Raw genomic sequence first — 20,604 nt, 5'->3', positions numbered from 1 at the left:
TGGTTTTTTTTTACTTTTGTAACAACAATACCTAAGATTAAAAATACATTACAATATGAGAGCTTTGTGAAATAAGTTTCCATTAGAACCTGCTTGTCAGATTCTGAGAGGACAATGACCAGATGAGTTATGGACAAATAATGAGATCATGTAGACTAGTCCTCAACAGACTAGCATTCAATCAAATCTATTACTTATGAATGAAAATAATGTATTATTTATCCCTGGATACTACATATTGAATTATAGAATAATAAATTTTGTTTCAAGGGGAAAATAGCATTTGGGGTAAGAATTCTGGTTTTGCAGTCAGCAAGATTGGATCAATCCTAGCTCTAAAATTGGTTGGCTATATTATTTTAGATATATAATATAAGCATCTTGTTCCTCAGATTTTTTACTTGTACAGGACCTATAATAGCACTTACTTTACTAGATTAATAAAAATTAAGATATTATCTTGTAATTTAGCATAGTGCCTCAGTAAATGGTACTGCACATTTACATTAATAATTATCATAGCACGTTTAAGGTCAAAGATCACATTTTTACACATTATTTTGTTAATAACATTACTTTATGAGGTACTGAGGGAATGAGTTTAATAGACAGTAATTGATTTTCCTGTCTTTACATAGAAAAATTAAAGTTATTTCCAGTTGCAAATTTTTTTCCAACACTGCACTTCATTGATGGACTGGTTCTTTTTAGCTCATTGAAAAACAAAGAACTGGAAACGTCTTGCAAGCCTATTTTCAGTCGGCCAAACTTTATGATTTATAATTATATTTTTTCATTTTAAAATCAAGATCTGTTTTTTTCTGAGATCCCCACAGGTGACATGAATTGACATGTATTGACATGTATGTGTGAGATGTTTTTCAATGAAGTTTTGATATCTGCTAATTTTCTAATACCTCTTCATTTCTATCTAGAATGATTAAACATCAGGGTAAAAAGAAGGGAAAAGGAAACAGCAAGCTTGCAGGATAACTTTTCAAATCAGATATTTTCACTTTTATGTTTCCGCAAGGAATCTAAGGTTCAAAAAATTAAAAACTTTGCCAGACATTACACAATAATTAAGTGGCGATCATGGGATTTACATCAGCCCTTTCGAGTCTAAAGCTTTGGTTGTTTTTGCTTTGTTTTCTTTTTTAAAAATAATTTTTCTTATAGATTACATATTTGAAATTTCTGCTACATTAACTTTAATCTTATGGAAGCCACTTATCCTATTATTTTTTCTTAATTTAATTATTTTCTAAATGACTATTTTTAAAAATAAAGAATCCTCCTAATTCCTTGTTTTTATCTCACAACCACCTTCTGATGGGGATTAGATCACAGCGATTTCCCAGTGTAAAGCAGATTGGAGTTATTTTACTTGATTGTGTCAATAGAGTTGGCTAGGAAGAAAAAGGGATTTATTTCCTCCTTAGAGACATAGATTAATCAAACTAGTTCACACTTATAATTGTGAAATGAAAATGATCATTCTCTTCTATTCTTTGGTAAGATCGAAGAAGGGATCCTTGAATTAATTTTTTTTTCATATCCAATTGAACTTCTCAAATTACGCCTGAATCTTAAAAGTGTGAACCACATAAAGCTCCCAGAACACCAGTGGTCATCCACCTACTGCGCGTGTGTCAGTCTGTACTGTGGAAGAAACCACTTTTTCGTATCACATGGATGAAGTCTGATTGAGTAGACTGGCAGGCATGCCACTGGTGGTAAATATCTTGGAAAGAATAGTAACAGTTTATATTTTAATATATCTTTGATAAACATTGTGGTTCATTTTGTTGAAGTTATCATTAAGTTTTATTACATAAAATCTTAGGACAGCAAATGCTGTCTTTAAATGGATGTTCCTTAGTTTGAGCCACTATTTTGCAAATAAAACATCCACACAAAGCAATCTAATTAGCAACCCAATAAATATTAGAAATATAGAAGACAGTATAAAAGACCTCAGTTATTTTTCTGCTCCTTTATACTTAGGTTTTCTACTGTCATAAGTTTTATAACTTTCTTTTACCATTACTGAACCTCTCAATCTCTTTTTTTTTTTTTACCCACTGCCCTATTTACTAGTCCTTGAATAAAGGTGTCATTTCCTTTGGACAGGTCAGTACCACCGAATCTTTGAAAAGCCTGATGTTCACAGTCCACACTGTATATATTGGTTATTGTTTTTACCTACACTAGGTTAATACTCAGAGATTAAGCATGTTTTCTGTATTTTCACCCCCCACCCCCAAATGGTCACTTTATCTGCAATCAGCACTTTTGCTTCCACATCATTTCATTCAGCCACCTCATTCTCTTTGAAATATGCCTCAGAAAACTTAACTCTCACTACCCTTACTTCATTTACAGCCTTGTGTATACAGCTTTATGATGGATGAGTCACAATTTACCCTAGTGTCCATAAAAGAAGAAACATAGATTTCTCAAATTACCTAGGGAGCAAGTAACAGCAATAAACCCTACCAACATGCAAATGCCCATTTTGATTGAACATGGAAAACATGAGTCTGTCTGGTCTGCTTTGCATAACTACTACTTTATTGCGAATTTTAAAATAGGTTGCAAACATTTATTTAATCTTATTGCATCAATAATTTTTTAGAGAGAGGGACCATAAATCAAAGTTGGCATTGTACATCATGATACAAATTGATGCAGAAAGTTGAAAACAATATATTTTTTTCATTTGCATTACATGTGCTATAATAATGAAACGCTGTGCTAGCTCATATGGTGTAATCAATCATATGTTAGCAGTTGATAATGGTATTTATCTTCTCCCTATAATCAGTGGATCCAGCTTAGAACAGCCTTTCCATGGAAGCACTGTCATTCCTTCAGGGTCCTGAGGCGGATGTCCGAGCACTTTATATTTTACAAAAGTTAGAAATTCAGACAGGAAAACACACACATTTTAGAGCTGCAAGAAGTGTAATGCTGTGTGCATCTTCTGTTCCCTGGTAATACTGAACCTGATCTTTGGTGCCCGGGCATCTTATTTAAATAGTTCAGTCCATAAAGTAGAAGGAAATCTTACCTTCTGCTACAGTGTGGAGAGACCTGGAGATTATTATGCTAAGTGAAATAAATCAGTCAGAGAAAGACAAATACCATATGATCTCACTTATATGTGGAATCTAATGAACAAAATAAACTGACAAATAAAATAAAAACAAAGGCATTGCTACATGGACCAGACTGACAGGTGTCAGAGGAGAGGGGAGGGGAGACAATGAAAGGTGAAGGGACTAGCCAAAGAACATATAGACACAGACACAGTATGGTGATGGCCAGAGAGAAGGGGGGGGCTGGGGGGGGCAGAGGCTGGAAAATGGGGACCTCTCTAATAATATCAATAATAAAAATAAAGTTTAAAAAATGAAAAATAAATAGTTTAAGTCGTCATTCTCTGTTAAGCACTGCTGAGTTCTTTAGTTAAGGAAAACTTGAGGAGATTTTAAAAGTTTGTGTGTATAATGGATATGTTTCATTTTTTCTAGTCTAGTGATTAATTGAACTGCTCACTACTAATCCGTCAAGCGGAGAGTTGCCATTCTGCTTCTGCTCCTGCTGGTATACAGCCCACAGCCGGTTTTACTCCAAACTTCCACTTAATGTTGGTATAATTATTTCACAGTAATGTTAAGTTTTATGGAAGCATCAAAGGATCATCTTTGCTAAAGCATGAAGAATATAAACATATTAGCAAAGACAAGAACAAAAAGCATAATCTTTTCAAACTACACCACACAGTAGCAAACTGCTTAGTATCATTGTTAAAATCCGCTTCATTCAGAATTGTTAACGTTATTAAAGCAACCCAGTGTCCAGACTTAAAATTTCAGGTATCTATCTTTAGCAGGTAGTTTGGTGAAAACTTGCCATTTTTTCATTCATTGGTTATTTTCTTGAATACCTGCTATGAGCTGGGAACTTTGTTAGATGAAAAAAGGTAAAAGCATGGGAAAGAAAGGAGGGATCCCTCCTCTGAAATAGGTTATATGTAGAGGTTGGCATCTGATCTATTAGGTTTTGAGAGTCTTTCCCTCCCTGGAATTCTATTAATTTAAGCCTAAAGCTGATATTCTACAAAGAGTCAGGATTGATCCAATTTTCCTACAAGGTTTGTTCTTGGAAGTGGCTGTTTCTGGATGGACTTGTATTCCTACCAGATATTGTAGCTTTCCTCTTCTTTCACTCTTACACAATTCAGGGTTCACCCGACATTAAACTATCACAGCAAAGTAAACTGGAATATTTTCTTGGATGTATCGACTTCATTCTTAATAATTTGATATTATCCATGTAAATTATTTTGGGGGGAGAAACTAGATGCCTTGCTCCTAGAGAAGTAAAATAGAAAAAATTAGGTACACTAAAACATATATGCCAATTTTTATTATAATATTAATTCCTTTTTAATAAGAATACTCATTCATGTAAAGAATATATAAAAGAGAAGTAATTTTATAATCAGCTTCTTTACATGCTTTAAAACTCAGGAAATTTCTATATATTTTATAGAGATGAACATGTTTGGTGACACTGGGGGCTTAGGAAAGAGAGTGGTGACCTAGTTCTTCGCATGACTGTTTAGAAAAATCACTAGTTTGCCCAGCCAGCGTGGCTCAGCAGTTGAGCATCGACCTAGGATCCAAGAGATAGTGGTTCGATCCCCAGTCAGGGCACATGCCCGGGTTGCGGGCTCGATCCCCAGGAGGGGCCTGCAGGAGGCAGCCGATCAATGACTCATCATTGATGTTTCTATCTCTCTGTCTCCCCCTCTCCCTTCCTCTCTGAAATCAATAAAGATATATTTTTTAAAAAGAGAGAGAGAAATCAGATAGTTTAAACATTTTTATAATTTAGAGCATTAGAACAATATTGATTCTAATAGATTATACAACAGCTTAATATTTTAATACAGAGCTTTACTTATGGATTTTTTTCATGTAAAAAGATCACTTTAGTAGATTAAGTATTCACTGGGCTTTCAGTGTTCATATAGCATTACATCTACTACCCCTGAAAGACACCTTTTGAAATGCAGAAATAAAGTTCCGTAAGTCTAAAATAGCTGCCTAATCAAGTTTTTATATCAATACCAAACTATTTTTGAAATCATGTGTCAAAACTAAAATTGCAAGTGAATTTTTTGAGACAGACTGTCTGTTAGTTTCATTCAGAATGGCACATTCTTTCCTGCAAGAAAATTACTTTTTTTTCTCTTCCTCAATAATAATAGGCAAAATATATTCAATTCAAATTGATATTTCCTCAGATATACTCTAGTTGCTTTGACACTTAAGAACTTCAGTGTTTGGAACTTATAAAAGGCAGTCATCCTTTTTTGTGAGTTTGAAGTAGACCTCTTAAAAAGACTTTGATTCATGATAGGTGACTTTATCGTTCCTTATAGAATCATGAAGCTATCACACGATGATATAATACATCTTTATAGTTTAAAATCCTATTACTCATGAATATTGATCCAAATAAATTTTGTAAGGAAATATGGGCTTCTTGTATAATTTATTGCTTTAGAGAGTATCTCATTTGATGAGGTTTATGAATTAATATTGTAAATACAGAGTATTTTGAAAGAACTTGGAATCTTTCCAGTTCTCTATTTATAAAGTGAGAAAACAGTACCCAAGTCCCTGATGTTTTCAGCAGAAAATAAGATAGCAGGTTATCTTAGTATTTTGCCTAACAAGTGAGCACTTATAAATGTAAGTTTTTATTCTAATGTGCTGATTTGTAGTTCATTGTGGCAGGTAGAGATGATGCTATTTGATAAAATGTTGATAAGACTTGGTATTGTGAAAGAAAAAACACACACCACAATTTAGTTAATATTATGAGAAAGTGGTATACTTTTTTCACTGCCTTTTAAATGAAAATGTCTGCACAACATGGAATTTTAATTTTAAAAATGTAAAGACTGAATAGCAATATTAATTTTAAATAGATTTTAAATGATTAAATTTTAAAATCTTTTAATTTTAAAAGATTTCTTGTTAAAGTTAAAGCTAAAAATGATGTTGAAAGACACTGTATAATCCAGCTTTCTGAGTAGGTGGCATAAAATTAAAAAGTGACCTGCTTTTTGCCAGACAGAGTTTTGATGGCCAGTGAAATGACACAGACTAAAGGAAAAAGACTTCATTTTAAACTGAGAAAACCATTTTATTATGGTACATTAAGGATTAATCAACCAAAAATTCCAGGATATTATACTGGATATAGCTGATGTGAGATGTTATTTTATTTTCAGAAAATCTATATTTCAAAAGATCATAAATAAAGGGTGAATTTTAAAGCTAATATATGGTACAAAGAAGAAGCATATGGTTACTCCAGTAAAGAAGAAAATTTACATCTGTAAATAGTCTTGTGATCTTTCATTACTCTCTAATAATTCTTTGAACCCAAACAGATGAATGTTCACTGCGTTCTAAAGTTTATCTTGTGTCAAATCTTTTATTTCTGTTGCCATAAGAATCTACTGAAACTGATAAGTTCATTAAAAGGCTTCATTGATTTAAAAGGTTCCAATGGACACTATGAAGCACAAACTGCTGTAGTAAAGACTACCTTAAAACTAAAATTTATTCTGATCACTTTTATTCTAATTCCAATTAGATCAGATGTATGTTATAAAAATATTTCATTTTTATTGCTTCTACATCCATGATTGAAATAATCCTAAAATTTAAGTGTGGGATTGGGAGTCAGGAAAGAAGGAAGTATAAACCATATTCCTTTGAATTTGGGAAACGCTAATATATCAAATAACATTAATTTGGATAAAGAGCACTGGATTTCTTCATTCACTCTCCTGGTTCACACTGTATTAAGTAACAGAGTTTTTCATCTTTGTAAAGACCACAATTACATACTAACTTTTTTATTCAATATTTAGTGAGCACTCTGTTTAATCTGTTTTTAACCAAGAGAAATGTATGGGTTAACACTAATAGTTCTAAGAAATAATTGGAAAAAGTCTTTAAAAATAATATCTCCTCTTGCTCAGTCTGTTGTTTAAGAGCCCCATTTTTCATTGCCAAGAACAATATATGTTACTCTTACATTGCAGCTATCTTCCTTCGTAATTAAAGTACCTCGAAATCCATTTATGAGCCCAGCAGGGCATTGCCCAGCGGTTGAGCATTGACCTAGGACCCAAGAGATCCTGGTTCGATTCCCGGTCAGGGCCCATGCAGGCTTGCCGCCCGATCCCCAGCAGGGGGCGCGCAGGAGGCAGCCGATCAGTGACTCTCATCATTGATGTTTCTCTCTCTCTCTCCCTCTCCCTTCCTCTCTCTGAAATCAATACAGATATATATTTAAAAATCCATTAATGAATAGTGAATTGTAATGAATTGTAAAGTTATTTTGTTATTTTTCTGATGTGTAGACAACACATATTTTTCCAAAGAGTTCAACATAATAAATTATAAACTTTTTGTTAGTAAAGTATATTTAAGCCAGTTGCTCCATTTGGAATTATTTAGGCATGAATGTGTATAATTTAAGCGCAGACAGCAAATCCAAGGATGCTGATCATTTGAATGAGTGTGCGCTGTTTCCTTTGGATGAGTGCTAAGCATTGTGTCACAGTGACAATCCCTTAGCATTTCCAGATGACAACTTAGTAATAGATTTTGTGTTTCTGTTACCGTGTGAAAGCATTTTTAATTCTTCCGTTTCTTATCTTACAGGAAATCAACGACATGGATGTACAGGAACTTGTGAGAAGGTCCATCGGAAGGCTCACTATCATCCGGCAGACCTTCCCAGTCCCCCAGAACATAAGCCAGCGCTGTTTCCGGGGCAACCATCGGATATCTTCCACCCTGTGTGACCCCAAGGACCCGTTTGCCCAGAATATGGAGGTACATTCTGGGTGCAGGGGCATTCCTTCCTGTGGTGCTTTGCCAGGCAACTGTCCAGAGAGGTTTCTGAGTTGTACTGGATTTAGAATTTTACAGGTTTGCAGTTTCTGAACTATTGCCTTTCTCCAGCAATTTATTAAGTTGAAGCATCTCAGGAAGCACCAAGAATCTGTGTTTTTGATCTTTTAAATTTCATTTTAGCAAAATATCTACTTGTTTAATAATATTATAATATATAAAGGTTATTTCTTTCTCAGCACGTTGGTAGATCCGTAACATTTTTCATGGTAGATTTTGAGATTGACACTCCTTAATGCCAAACTCCAAATTAGTAAGTCAATAAATTTGCTTGACTTTCTTTTGGCATAACAAGGACATAGATTTAAAAAATAATAATAAAAAAAAAAAGATTAGTGTCCAGTTTGAAGTACTTCAGGAAAATTTTATTTAGAAGCACAAAAAGTGCTATAGTATTATATAGGCATATTGAACTCAGATGGGATATAGCTGTAATCTTTGCTATTCAGAATACAACAAAGAATTTGAAAATAAATAAATAAAATTTCTGAGCAGCAAAATAGAGAACACTAAGTCCCTGCAGTTTACTCATAAAAGTGACCTTTAAGTACTCACCCAGAGCCTATTTCTTTTTTGTAAGGAAAATCCTATCAGATCTCTTTGTTTTATTTCTCTTTGCACAAGAGATCTCAGGATGTCAATTTGAAGGGGGTGTTACAAAAGGCAGGCACATGGACAGCAATGGGGAGCTATAGGGAACACTCTCTAGCAAAGCAAGGGACAGGAAAAAAGAAATCAATCAGATAATCTAATTCAAACATTTTATCAGTGAAGGACTTTTCTGTTAAAAACAACTCTGTGTCATGAAACAGTTCCTAAGGGTATCACTTCAATATATTGCCAGCATGTTAGTTAGTATTTAAACAGTAACTCTGAGATACAAGAAAGACTAAAGTTATGGTCAATTTTAGAAGTCAGAAAAATATATATTTCAGAAATCTATTCCTTTAAAATGTTTAATGTCAAAAATGTTTTAGTACTTAGAGATGTTCAGTTTCAGCATTTTGGAAATATTAAAACTAGCTCATCCCCAATAATACTAGATAAATAAGGTAATTTTGCAAAGCTATTTCTTCTTTTGAATGATAAATCCACAGTCTCCCTATCTTTAGTTGTGGTTGGATTTTTTTGTTGTTGAGTTACTACTTATCCAACTTTAGCTTCGTATTTATTATCATTGTGATGAGCAGCATGTATTTACCTGGCAGCTCACTTAAGGATCATGGCCTGTAGAACTTTTTGTTTCCTTCTAGATTTTAAACTCTTTTAGAATAGGTTCTCTCTAGGACCTGACATCATAAAATCCCACAAAGTACTAGTCTAACTTGATTTCCCCCATCATATTTATTACAGTGCTTTGACCTTTGTGAGTATTTGTGGATTTGAATGTAATTAAGGAAAGGCAGTGGTCAAAATAAGTCACTCTGAAACCTAAACAAGACCTGTTTACATTTTAATGCCAATTTTATTAAATATTTATAATGATCCAGCTTCCCCTATTAATTTGTCATAAGTATAATTGATGTAGAAATGATAGAATTTAAATGTAGAAAAACATGAAAGAATTTTGACTCGGAAAGTTTTGAAATATTAAAGACTGTTTCTGTGAAAAGAAGTAGCAGGAATTATACAAATTGTTAAAGCAGAAAGTAACTACACAGTATTTTAAAGCACATTTACCAAAGAGCACAATCCTTATGATTCAATTAATTAATTTCTTGAAATCAAGGAAACAAATACTTTATTTAGCTTTATATTCCCCTACTTATCTGATGAATTAAGGATGTAGATGAAGCACCAACCCTCTACCTCATGCCTTCTTCTCACTCCCCTCAAACACACAGATGGAAGGAAACAAGGCGATCAGTTTTTCTTTGAGGATTTATTACACATTAACTTCCCTATTGCATATAATAGAATTTAATTAAATAATTAACAGGGGTGGGGAACCTTTTTTCTGTCAAAGGCCATTTGGGTATTTATAACATATTTGCAGGCCATTCAAAATTATCAACTTAAAAGTTAGCTATGAAAAAAGCTCCTAGGTTTATTGTATTTTGAGTCCCATCGGTGGTTGCCTTGGCAGGGCCAGACCAAATGATTTCATGGGTTGTATATGGCCCATGGGCCGGACATTTCCCACCCCTGAATTAACATATAAAAGGAACATTGACAGAAGCTTTGATAAATGAAGATTTATATAATTAAGAGTCTAAATGCAAGACTCTTATGTTCCACTAAAAGCAGAGCATTTGGCATAGAAACTTGCCTTGGTGAAAATGTTATCTCACTAACATTAAAGAAAGCAACAAGAAAAATACTTACTGAAAATTTGGGAGTAGGTGGTTAGGAGAAGTAACCCTGTCATCTTGGAGCTCATCAATAAAAACAATGCAGGTAAATATGATCACAGACACTTTTATCAGCAAGGTACAATTAAGAGTAACTCAGAAAAAAAATGAAGATTTGAAAACATGACTCAATGAGCTCTAAAAATAAAACCCAACATAAAATCACAATAATCAGTACAGCAGAGGACAAGAGGGTACAATGGGCCTGTGTAGAGATTACTGGGCTGTTACATATTTTAACATACACAGAAAGAGGATATTTAGAACAAACAAAGAAACAAGATTCCTAAATCTTTAAATTAATGCCAGAAAGAATAAAACCAAGGATAGCTGAAGTTGCAAAATAAATATTAGAGAAACCTTTTGGCTAGAAACAGAGCTTTTAACAATATATGAAACAAAAAGGAAGTGAGCTTACTGCTTGGTGAAACTAATGTTAGCTTGGCTGCTAATGGAGAGAAAAGAAAAATGTTTACGTATTTTTGCTTCTGTTTTCTCCATTTGGCAAAAATTGCCTTCAGATTGGAAAGGTTAAAATTCAAGTCATTTTAAAAAGTAGCCATTGTTTTATAAAAAACAGAGGTTTGAAGATGGTAAGAGTTTGTCTTACTGTTTTAAAATGAGGCTGGAAAAATAATTGCTCAGAACAATAAATAAACAAGTGGATAGGTTCACAATATTATAAATTAAAAATACTAGTGAAATATTTGGGAAGAGAATTCAAGTATAAGAAGACATCGGTGAATGTCCCAATTTAAAAAAGAAGGCAAAAAAATTCTGATAATCAGAGTTTAATATACTAAAATTAATATCTATATCAACTGTAGAATATAGTATTACACATATTGTTTATGGAACTTTAAATAAGACAATAGGGCTTCCTAAATAGCAAGCACTGCCAAACTAAGTCTTATTTAATTTTTTAGGTTGTTAGAATGTCATAAATCTATTTATTGTATATTGATTTTTATGTAGTGTTTGAAAAATTTTCTCATGAAATCCTCATGGAAAGACATTAAAAAGTCTAGATAGATTGATATCAGTTAAACATTTGACCAAAGACTCAGAAGATAGTAAACACTGTCACCCAGCTGGGTGTGGCTCGGTGGTTGAGCATCGCCCTATGATCCAGGAGGTTCCGGTCAGGGCACATGCCCGGGTTGCGGCTCGATCCCCAGTCGGGGGCGTGCAGGAGGCAGCCGATCAGTGACTCTCTCATCATTGATGTTTCTCTCTCTCTCTCCCTCTCCCTTCCTCTCTCTGAAGTCAATAAAGATATATTTTTAAAAAAAAAACAACACCCACTCTAGCCTTAGATTTTTTTTAAGTTTAAAATATGTTAAAGTCTCATTATCTTTAAAAGTTATAGCACATGAGTTTATTTCAAATAATTTACCAGCTAAGTTTTTTTGGTGTTTTTTTTCCCAAATCTTCAAGCAAAATTGATATTCCTCAGACATGGCTCAGATATGTCTTGCAGCTTTGAATACTTCCTATTTACAACTTACCACCAGGGCTTTTATTACCCTCACTTTGAGAAGTGTGGAACTAGAGAAATACTCAAACCACACTGATAAATATTTTACCCTTGAAGTGCAAGGAACTCTCTATGTCATTCAGGAGATTCTATTCTTGGGCCTAATATTGTTAAATGTTGATTACATGAATGAAAATGAATAAAATATCAAACTTGTAAATGACATAAAGCTAGGAGAGAAAGCTTCTGTTGTGTTATATAATCCAGATCCAAGTTGTTAGTATTTACTAAATAATAAACCTAAAAGTTGAAATTTCATGGAGATAAAGTAGAAGTTCAAAATCAATTACAGGAAGTCTACATGGATGAGACCTAGTCTGACAGCTGTGTAAGGCTGTTAAGATGAAGTTAGATTCCTTATGAGCATAGCACAGGGCATAAGCGCTCTAAACCTTTCTAATGGAATCTTGGTCCTTATGTCAGAAGCATTTTGCTGAGATCAAGAGAGATAGACCCTGTCTCTCTCCTAGTCAGATCATATCTGCAATAATGCGTCAGTTCTGAGTATTACATTTTGAGCAGAAACACCGAAACATAGGAGGACAGAGGAAGAGAGCTGAGATGATAAACAGTCTAGCAATTACACCAGATGATGCACAACTTAAGTAAAGAGGATGTCTCAGAGCAAGTAATAAATATATTTGGTGTCAAGTAGTTGGTGTCAAATATTGAAAGGTTGTCATGTAGAGGTGGGTGCTGGTGATTCAATGAAGTCAGAAAACAAGTGTAGTGACAGTAAGGTAGAGAGAAATGATTGGTCAGATGGTGGGATATTGGTTTTTAAGATCTTAGAGGTGGTGTGTGTTTGTGTCCAGTGAATAGTCACTTATATTGGTTGTGGCCAGAATTGAAGTAAAGATCATCTGTGTAGAAATCAAAAATTTTTTTTAATGCAGGGAGATATTTTGGGATCAATGGGAGGGAGGAGTCAAAGACCTCGTGAATATAGAGTGACCAGGAGGTCAGCAGATGATGGCAGAAAGGGGCTAATAAATTGTGGCATAGGAAGGAGCACAAACTTTGAAAGAGAACAGGCACTTACCTAAGACAGGAGTAATTAAAAGCTCAGAGAATGTCATCACTCCCTTTTGATCCTGCAGTTTGGAATTCTGGCAATGAGGAGAGGCAGTCATTTGATAACACCTGTCACATGTTAAGTACAAACCACTCACCTCTCAAACCAGCCTGGATTCTCAAAGCGCATGCCTCAAGGTGTGCAAAAGAGACTGAGCCACAGACATGTCAGGTGTGGATGGAACTCAGGTTGTCAAATTTCTTACTGCTTGACTTCTGTTAAACCTACCCAATGTTAAACTTGATGGTCTTCCTCACCCCCATTCTTTTTTAACACCTATTTATTAAAAAACAAATTATGTACTAAGCTCTAGGATAAGTCAAGGAGAAATAAAGAATAAGGGAAACAAAAGTACGAAGGGGAAAATATATACAATATGAGCCCCTGTCCAGAGGAACTCATGTGCTAGTGTGAAAGGCAGATTTTAAAAGAATCATATCATGATGATATACCTCATTAGAGATATACACTGAGTGTTATGGGAGATAAAAAGACTGCCCAATTAACCCTGAAGTGGGGATAGTCCTGAGAGCTGTTAGGGTAGGATTTACCTAGTTTGATACCTAGGAAATGAGTATTAGAGGAAATTAAGTAGTTGGAGAAAGATAAAGAGACATCAAAGAATGCTTCCACAACAATATCATATACACACTTAAATCAGTCAGTCAGAGGGAGAAGCAAAATAAAGCTAGAGAGGTAGAGCAAGCAAATTTGAGACAGGGAGCTGGGAGAGGTTAGGAAAGGTCAGGATATTGCTGATTACCTAAATTGGGCTTTTACGTGCTCCTCTGTGTGGGCTGTGTGCACTGTCCTATTATAGCTGAGCCTTGGTTGCTGTTGGCATCAAAAGATTCGTCCTGGATTTTTGGATACAGGCTATTCATTCTTCACGATTCTTCTAGGTTTTCCTTTTGGGTCTTCACAGCCTAATTCAGACTTTTTTTTTTTTAATTTATCTTTATTTTTGAAAGTATTACAGGTGTCCCATTTTTTTCCCCCCAATTGACCCCCTCCACCTCGCTCCCACCCCCTCCCCAGGCCTTCAACCCATTATTGACTGTCCATGGGTTATGCATATATGCATATAACTTCTTTGGTAAATCTCTTCCCACCCTCCACCCCCCCTTCCCTCTTTCCTCTGAAATATGATCGTCTCTTGCATGCATCAATGTCTCTGGATCTATTTAGTTCGTCAGATTCTTTTGTTCATTAGCTTCTTCATAAAGAAGACCCTTCAACATTTCCTGTAGTGCTGGTTTGATGGTGATGAACTCCTTTAGCTTTTCCTTGTCTGAGAAGCTCTTTATCTGACCTTCAATTCTAAATGATAGCTTTGCTGGGTAGAGCAATCTTGGTTGTAGTTCCATGTTTTTCATCACTTTGAATATTTCTTGCCACTCCCTTCTGGCCTGCAAGGTTTCTGTTGAGAAATCAGCTGGCAGTCATATGGGTGCTCCCTTGTAGGTAACTAACTGCTTTTCTCTTGCTGCTTTTAAGATTCTCTCTTTGTCTTTAACCTTTGGCATTTTAATGATGATGTGTCTTGGTGTGGGCCTTTTTGGGTTCCTCTTGTTTGGGACCCTCTGTGCTTCCTGGACTTGAAAGTCGATTTCTTTCCCCAGGTAGGGGAAGTTTTCTGCAATTATTTTTTCAAATAGGTTTTCAATTCCTTGGTCTCTTTCTTCCCCTTCTGGCACCCCAATAATACAAATGTTGGGCCTCTTGAAATTGTCCAGGAGACTACTTATACTATCTTCATATTTATGGATTCTTTTTTCCTTTTCTTTTTGCTCTTCTGGTTGGGTGTTTTTTGTTTCCTCATGTTCCAAATTGCTGATTTGATTCTCAGAGTCCTCTACTCTACTGTTGATTTCCTGTAAATTATTCTTCATTTCATGTAGCCTTCATTTCAAATTGGTACTTTATTATGTCATCAATTTTCTCAGCTGTTTTTGTATCTTACTAATGTGCTTGAGCATCCTTATAAACAAAATTCTGAACTCTGTATCTGTTAGCTTGCTTGGATCTATTTCATTTAGCTCTTTTTCTAGAGATTTCTTCTGTTCTTTCCTTTGTGACATGCATTTTTGCCTCCACAGTTTGGCTGCTTCCAGGTGTTTGTTTCTATGTATTAGGTAGAGCTGCTATGTCTCCTGGAATTTGTAGAGTGGCTTTGTGGAGTAGGTGTCCTGTAGGGTCCAGTGGCTCAGCCACCCAGTCACCTGAGCTGGGCCTTCTAGGTGTTCCCCTGTGTGGGCTGTGTGCACTGTCCTGTTGTAGTTGAGCCTTGGTTGCTGTTGGCGTCCCTGGGAGGAATTGACCCCCAGGCCAATCGGCTGTGAGGACCAGCTGCAACTACAGCCAAGGAGCTGCTGTGCTGGAGACACCCCTATGGAGCAGGATTTACTTCAGTGGGGCTTTGGTGTTCACCAAGTGCACCCCCTGAGTGTGTCACTCGTGGATGTGGTAGGGTTGTTATCCAGCGTGGTCGAGTCTGAGCACCAGGTGCACTGTCTCTGGGGCCTCCCGGGAGGTGCAAAGTCAGCCTGTGCCTGTGCCTTGCCCAGGGCCACCCAGCATGAGCTACTCAGCAAACCTTAGTTGGCTGCTACTTGTGCTGGGCTTGGAGGTGCCCAGGAGAGGCCAAGCTATGAGCCAGTGCAGGCTGCCGCTAGTGCCAGGCCTGGGGCCCGTTATCAAGCTGTATGGGGCAGGCTGCTGCTTGTTTGAGAGATTTTAGGAAAGTCCTAAGCATGACGCTCGAGAGGCCACTTGCATAGAAAAAACCCCGGAAATGGCCTGGATGAGCTGCAGGTGGGGAGGGCGGGGCCTCCGGGAATCAAGGGGCGGGGCCAAAGGTGAGTCAGGTGCTGGGATTCAAATATGGCGCGTGCCTGCTGGCTGTGCGGGGAGGACTCGCCACAGGAGCCATGGCCTCCGCCAGCCCTTCTGCCTGGGAGGAAGCCGCCCCTCCACCTCTCGCCCGGATCTCAGGCAGGTTAGTTCCCCCCCCGAGTGTCCCGGGTCCCTTCAGGCTGCTCCCGGCGCTGGGCTCAGAGGGAGCGTCCGAGTGAGTCCGTGCCGGGCCCTTTGAGAGGAGCTGCTGGGGCTCCCGCAGTCTCCGGGACCCTCAGGGACAGTCCCCGCTGGTTTCACAGCCCGAAGTTGCGGGGACGTCTCTTCCCAGCCCTGGAGCCCTGGGCTGGGGGCCTGCTGTGGCGCTGGGACCCCTCACTCCTCCAGGAAACCCCCACCGCCGAGATTCCCTCCCAGGTTTACCCTGCAGCACCAGGTGTGGGCCCGCGGCTGCATCTCCAGGATCCAACCCCTATTCGCCCTGGTCTCCGCCCCTCCTCCTGGTCTCGGTGCTTCTTCAGTTCCCTGGTTGAGGGGCTTCTGTGCAGCCAGATCTCAGGAGGCTCTGAGTGACGGTGGCTCTGTATTTTAGTTGTGATTTTGATGTGTTTGCGGGAGGTAGCAGGTGCAGCTGTTACCTATATCGCCAGCTTGTTTCCTCCAGACTAAATTTTGATTCATCAACTACTTCAAGTTTCCCTGTTCATTTATTGTAGATTTTGTCCAAACTCCACCCCCCAGCCTCTCTAGTAATTATGGAGCAGAAGGAGGGGTGGAGGGGTCCCTTGTATTTCCTTATAAGGGACAAGCTGGTGTTTCACATACTACATGAGGGCATTCAGTGTCTCTTTAAAAAGAGGACTATCTCCCATGAGTATTATACACAGGAAATAATGCTTAAAAACACAAACGATTAAAGATTGACCAAGTAATGAAGGAAAACTCACAAGGCACTGTTAGGAAATGCTTATAAAGAGTTGCTCAGTAACATCAAACTCTCGTTATTCTAATAGCTGTACTTAATTCTATTCTGTGCTGGGGCAGACAATTTCATAACATTCCTTCATGATTAATTGTAAGCAAAGGGCGGTGAATAGAGAGTCCCATTTGTTTTCAGAAAAAAATCAGTGATAAGACACTTTAAAATTTCTGAGAATATTTAAATGCTTTAAAGTGGATTTAATTTTCATAGTTACATTGAGTTCTTATTTTTTTTATCTTATGTTTGAGTTTTCCTTCGGAGAGGTTATAACATTTAACAGCTCATATCAATGTTGGATATCTCTTGGTGGTTGTATTTTCTAAATAAATTCTAATTTATCTGAAAAGCAAGCACCTTCAGTAGTTAATAGTATGCATAGTAGTTCTGGCAAGAGTTAACTGTAAGACTGCAATAGCTCTTAGCACACATTTCTATAATTCCTTTTTCAATCTACATAGATGGAAGATAATAACATAGTTAGCTAATAAAAGAAAGTTTAACTATAAACACACGTTCACAAAGGTAATAGTTTATGGTATGTCGTCATAATGAATTGCAGTGCAAGTGTGTACCTCTTATTTTGTATAGATTATTGATCAATGTCATGCTTATGAATGGTGCTGTTCCCTCTCACTTTTTCACTCCTGAATCCCCATAGACACAAATGTTCACACAGATGGCTTCTTCCTTTTTTTTTTACACCTAGGACACTCATCTTATAAGTAAGATCAAGTAGATATTTCTCCATCTGAACAACCAGAATGCAAAAATGACATACTCAGAAAATGTTTTATTCAGTGTGCCCTTCCAGTCTTAAGCCCTGAGATCTTTACCTCTTCAGAAAGAAATCAGGGCCAGTGATTTTCCTGAGGTCTGACACTAACAGGCTTGCCTCTGTCGAAACTTCTCTATTTTATCTTTTCTTTCACACCTAAATAAGCTGAGAAAGCAATTGAAGCATACAATCAGATAAGACTTCATTCTCCATGGCAAAATGGCCCGGGAAATGAAAAAAGAAAACTTCTGCTCAATAAATAACCCTGCAAACCAGCCGTCTAGGACAGGAATGGAGGCAGCTGAGCCGATGAATCTCTCCCTGTTCTTGATGGCTGGCATCAGCGATTCTGATGATGACTGCGTAATGTCTTTTCAGATTTCCAACCTTTACATATATGACACGGTGCTCCTGCTTGCTAACGCTTTTCACAAGAAGCTGGAGGACCGGAAGTGGCACAGCATGGCCAGTCTGTCGTGTATCAGGAAGAACTCCAAGCCCTGGCAGGGGGGGCGGTCCATGCTGGAGACCATCAAGAAGGTAAGTCTGCCTAGCAGGTCACTCCTCCTCATTTTCTATAAAGAGGATACAGTACATCTGTGGGGTTTTTTTGAGATCTCTTTTAGAAGGATCCCCCCAACCTTAATATTGCTGCTGATTCAAAGCACAAAACAGTGTAATGGAGAAAGGAAATATTAAAAATAAAAGGACCGAAACTTACATTCATATGTAAATGAATGTAAGGGAATTTGACACCAATAAAAAGTTAGTGGTTGAAATCTTTTACATTGCTTTGGTAATATGATTAGAGTTAGAGAGGCTTAAATTCGTTTGTTGCCTGTCACAAAGGATACAAAGATTTTCTTTTTCTTTACGTGGCACCATCAACTGAAAAAAATGAGCACTAGAGTCAGCTGTTTTTTCGTTTTGGGTGATACACGGTAAGACATTGGATGTGACGGTCTTTAATTTCTGTTATAATAAAGGTATAATTAATTCATAAACAGGCAGTATTTTGCAGCATCTGTGAACTATTTGGAGTGTTGGCATTCGTTGACGTTGCCGTCAGCGTGGCGTTTAGCCTGCTGGGACCTGCTCAGGCTCGGCTACCTGCTGCATTCCCAGGAGGCCTTTCACGTTGTCCAGCTTCTCTCAGTGGTATAAACATTTTGCAGCTTATTAGCCTCTTTGTCATGTCATCCTTGCTGGCATTTCCCATTTGTCTCGCACAGCTTCTTGGATTTGAAATAAAATGATTAATAAAACAAACAAAGTTCTCCTGTACCCTTTACACAAAGGAGGCGGCCATTTGGAAGTTTACGTTCTTTATTTCACTTCTCCTTTTTCTTTCTGCACGTGTCTCCCTTTCCCGAAGCAGAAAGAGAAATAGCTAGTCAAATGAAACCTGAATGTAGTTAGACAATCCAGAGAAAAGTCTAAAGGTTTAGCATCAGAAGTGAACTAGAAGTATAAAAACCAAGAAGTGGAGGGAAAAAAGTGTTTCAGATAGAGGCTAGCCTGTGTCCTTCTCTGGGTACTGTTTCCTCTTCACAAAAGAATGACTTAAGTGAGAATTTAGGTTCTTATCAACAGACGTGCTGGAGAATTAAATGTATCTAATATATCGGCAGAGAAAGGTTTTTCAACTGGAAATGGATAAGTCAAATTTAAACTCAAGGTGTTGCCAAAATCTCCCTATCTATGTAGAGAGCTGGCAGGCGTGGATCCAACCACGGTTGTTGAACATGATCCTGATCCTACCCATTTATTAATTCGTGGTTTGGCTAAGATGCCGACCTCGAACATTCATTTTCCTCAAGCTGTCTCGCAAAGACAGAATAATAGTTTAGGATGTTGCTTAAGAGACAGTATCACTAGGAGGAAAAGGAAGACACCATTAAATGTAGATATTTCTCCTGGAGCAATTTAATGTGTAAAAGGTTACTGTTACAAAATTTACAATCAAAACAATGAATGATATAATATGATAACTATGAAACTCTATTTTGGAGGAATATTTGCATATTTGTCCCTGAAAACTCTTAGCCCAGTGACACCTTTTAAGGGAACATATCCATTTTATGTATTTATAAACTAAGTTTGAATTGTATACATGATTGCAGATTTTCAATTTATTATTTTTTGTCTCACATTTCAAAATGACCTTAAAAAATTGATCCCCCCTCCCCCCCCCCCACCGCGTCATACTACTTTGACTCATATGAGTGTTTTGGTTAACTCATTCAGATATCAAGGCTGATAACACTCCACACAAAGAGAATTTGAGAGAAAATGTTCTATTCATACAGGGACTCATGGGGAAAGGACAGTGGGCCCCAGCAGGTTCAGCCTGGCTTGGGCCAAGCAGAAGGAATGGGCTGGGCCTTTAATAGTGGTTAGGGGTTTGGAAGTGGAAAGAGTTCCCATTTACTTGGTCTGGAGATTTGTGCGGCTTACATTTCCCCTGGGTGTCAAAGAAGGAGATGCAGGATGGACTTTCTTAATCAGCCTGTCCAGAAGTCAAGCCAAAGGGGAAAGGGAGGGCAAAGCTTAAATAGAAGTCAGCACCAGACATCACAAATCTAGTCAAGCTCCTGACTGCAATAGAAATATTCTAGTGATAAAGTTCTTAGTTACATTCAAGTAAGCATGGAATGCCTACCTTTAGGGCCTGCTATATACACTTTACAAAGCCTATGTGTTGCTGCAAGGAGACAAATAAGTTAAATAATGAATATCTGTCCTTTAATTATTTATATTCTAATTAGAAAGGTGAGACAAAAGAGTTAAAAAGTAGTGAAGTTGACATAAGCACTATAAATGCCCAGTAAAGGTGCAGGTGGTGATTCCCAAGGTACTCTTGTGTGAAGCCTTATTATGTATTTTTTGAATTGGTAGAACAGGTGCCTCCACATTTCTCTTCTTTTTTAAAAATTAGAAGTTAATTTTCAAATATTTATTTCTTCCACATAGCATCAGTACTCCCCAAGCCATTGTTACATATATGGATTTTATA

General features: G+C 37.2%; 1 protein-coding gene across 2 annotated transcripts in view; it reads left to right on the top strand.

The window, feature by feature from the left end:
- The window catches only part of GRID2 (glutamate ionotropic receptor delta type subunit 2), a 1,226,675-nt gene that overhangs the window by 718,658 nt on the left and 487,413 nt on the right, over nt 1-20,604 (top strand). For both annotated transcript variants that reach the window (XM_087826562.1, XM_087826560.1), the window contains exons 6-7: nt 7,761-7,934; nt 17,967-18,128. In XM_087826562.1, the coding sequence (XP_087682688.1) occupies nt 7,761-7,934; nt 17,967-18,128 (336 nt within the window). The remainder of the gene's footprint in view (nt 1-7,760; nt 7,935-17,966; nt 18,129-20,604) is intronic.

The sequence above is a fragment of the Miniopterus natalensis genome, chromosome 1 (assembly GCF_054644295.1).
Source record: "Miniopterus natalensis isolate mMinNat1 chromosome 1, mMinNat1.hap1, whole genome shotgun sequence".
NCBI lineage: Eukaryota > Metazoa > Chordata > Mammalia > Chiroptera > Miniopteridae > Miniopterus > Miniopterus natalensis.
The sequence above is the reverse complement of the archived record's forward strand: the minus strand, read 5'-3'. Positions and strand labels throughout refer to the sequence as shown.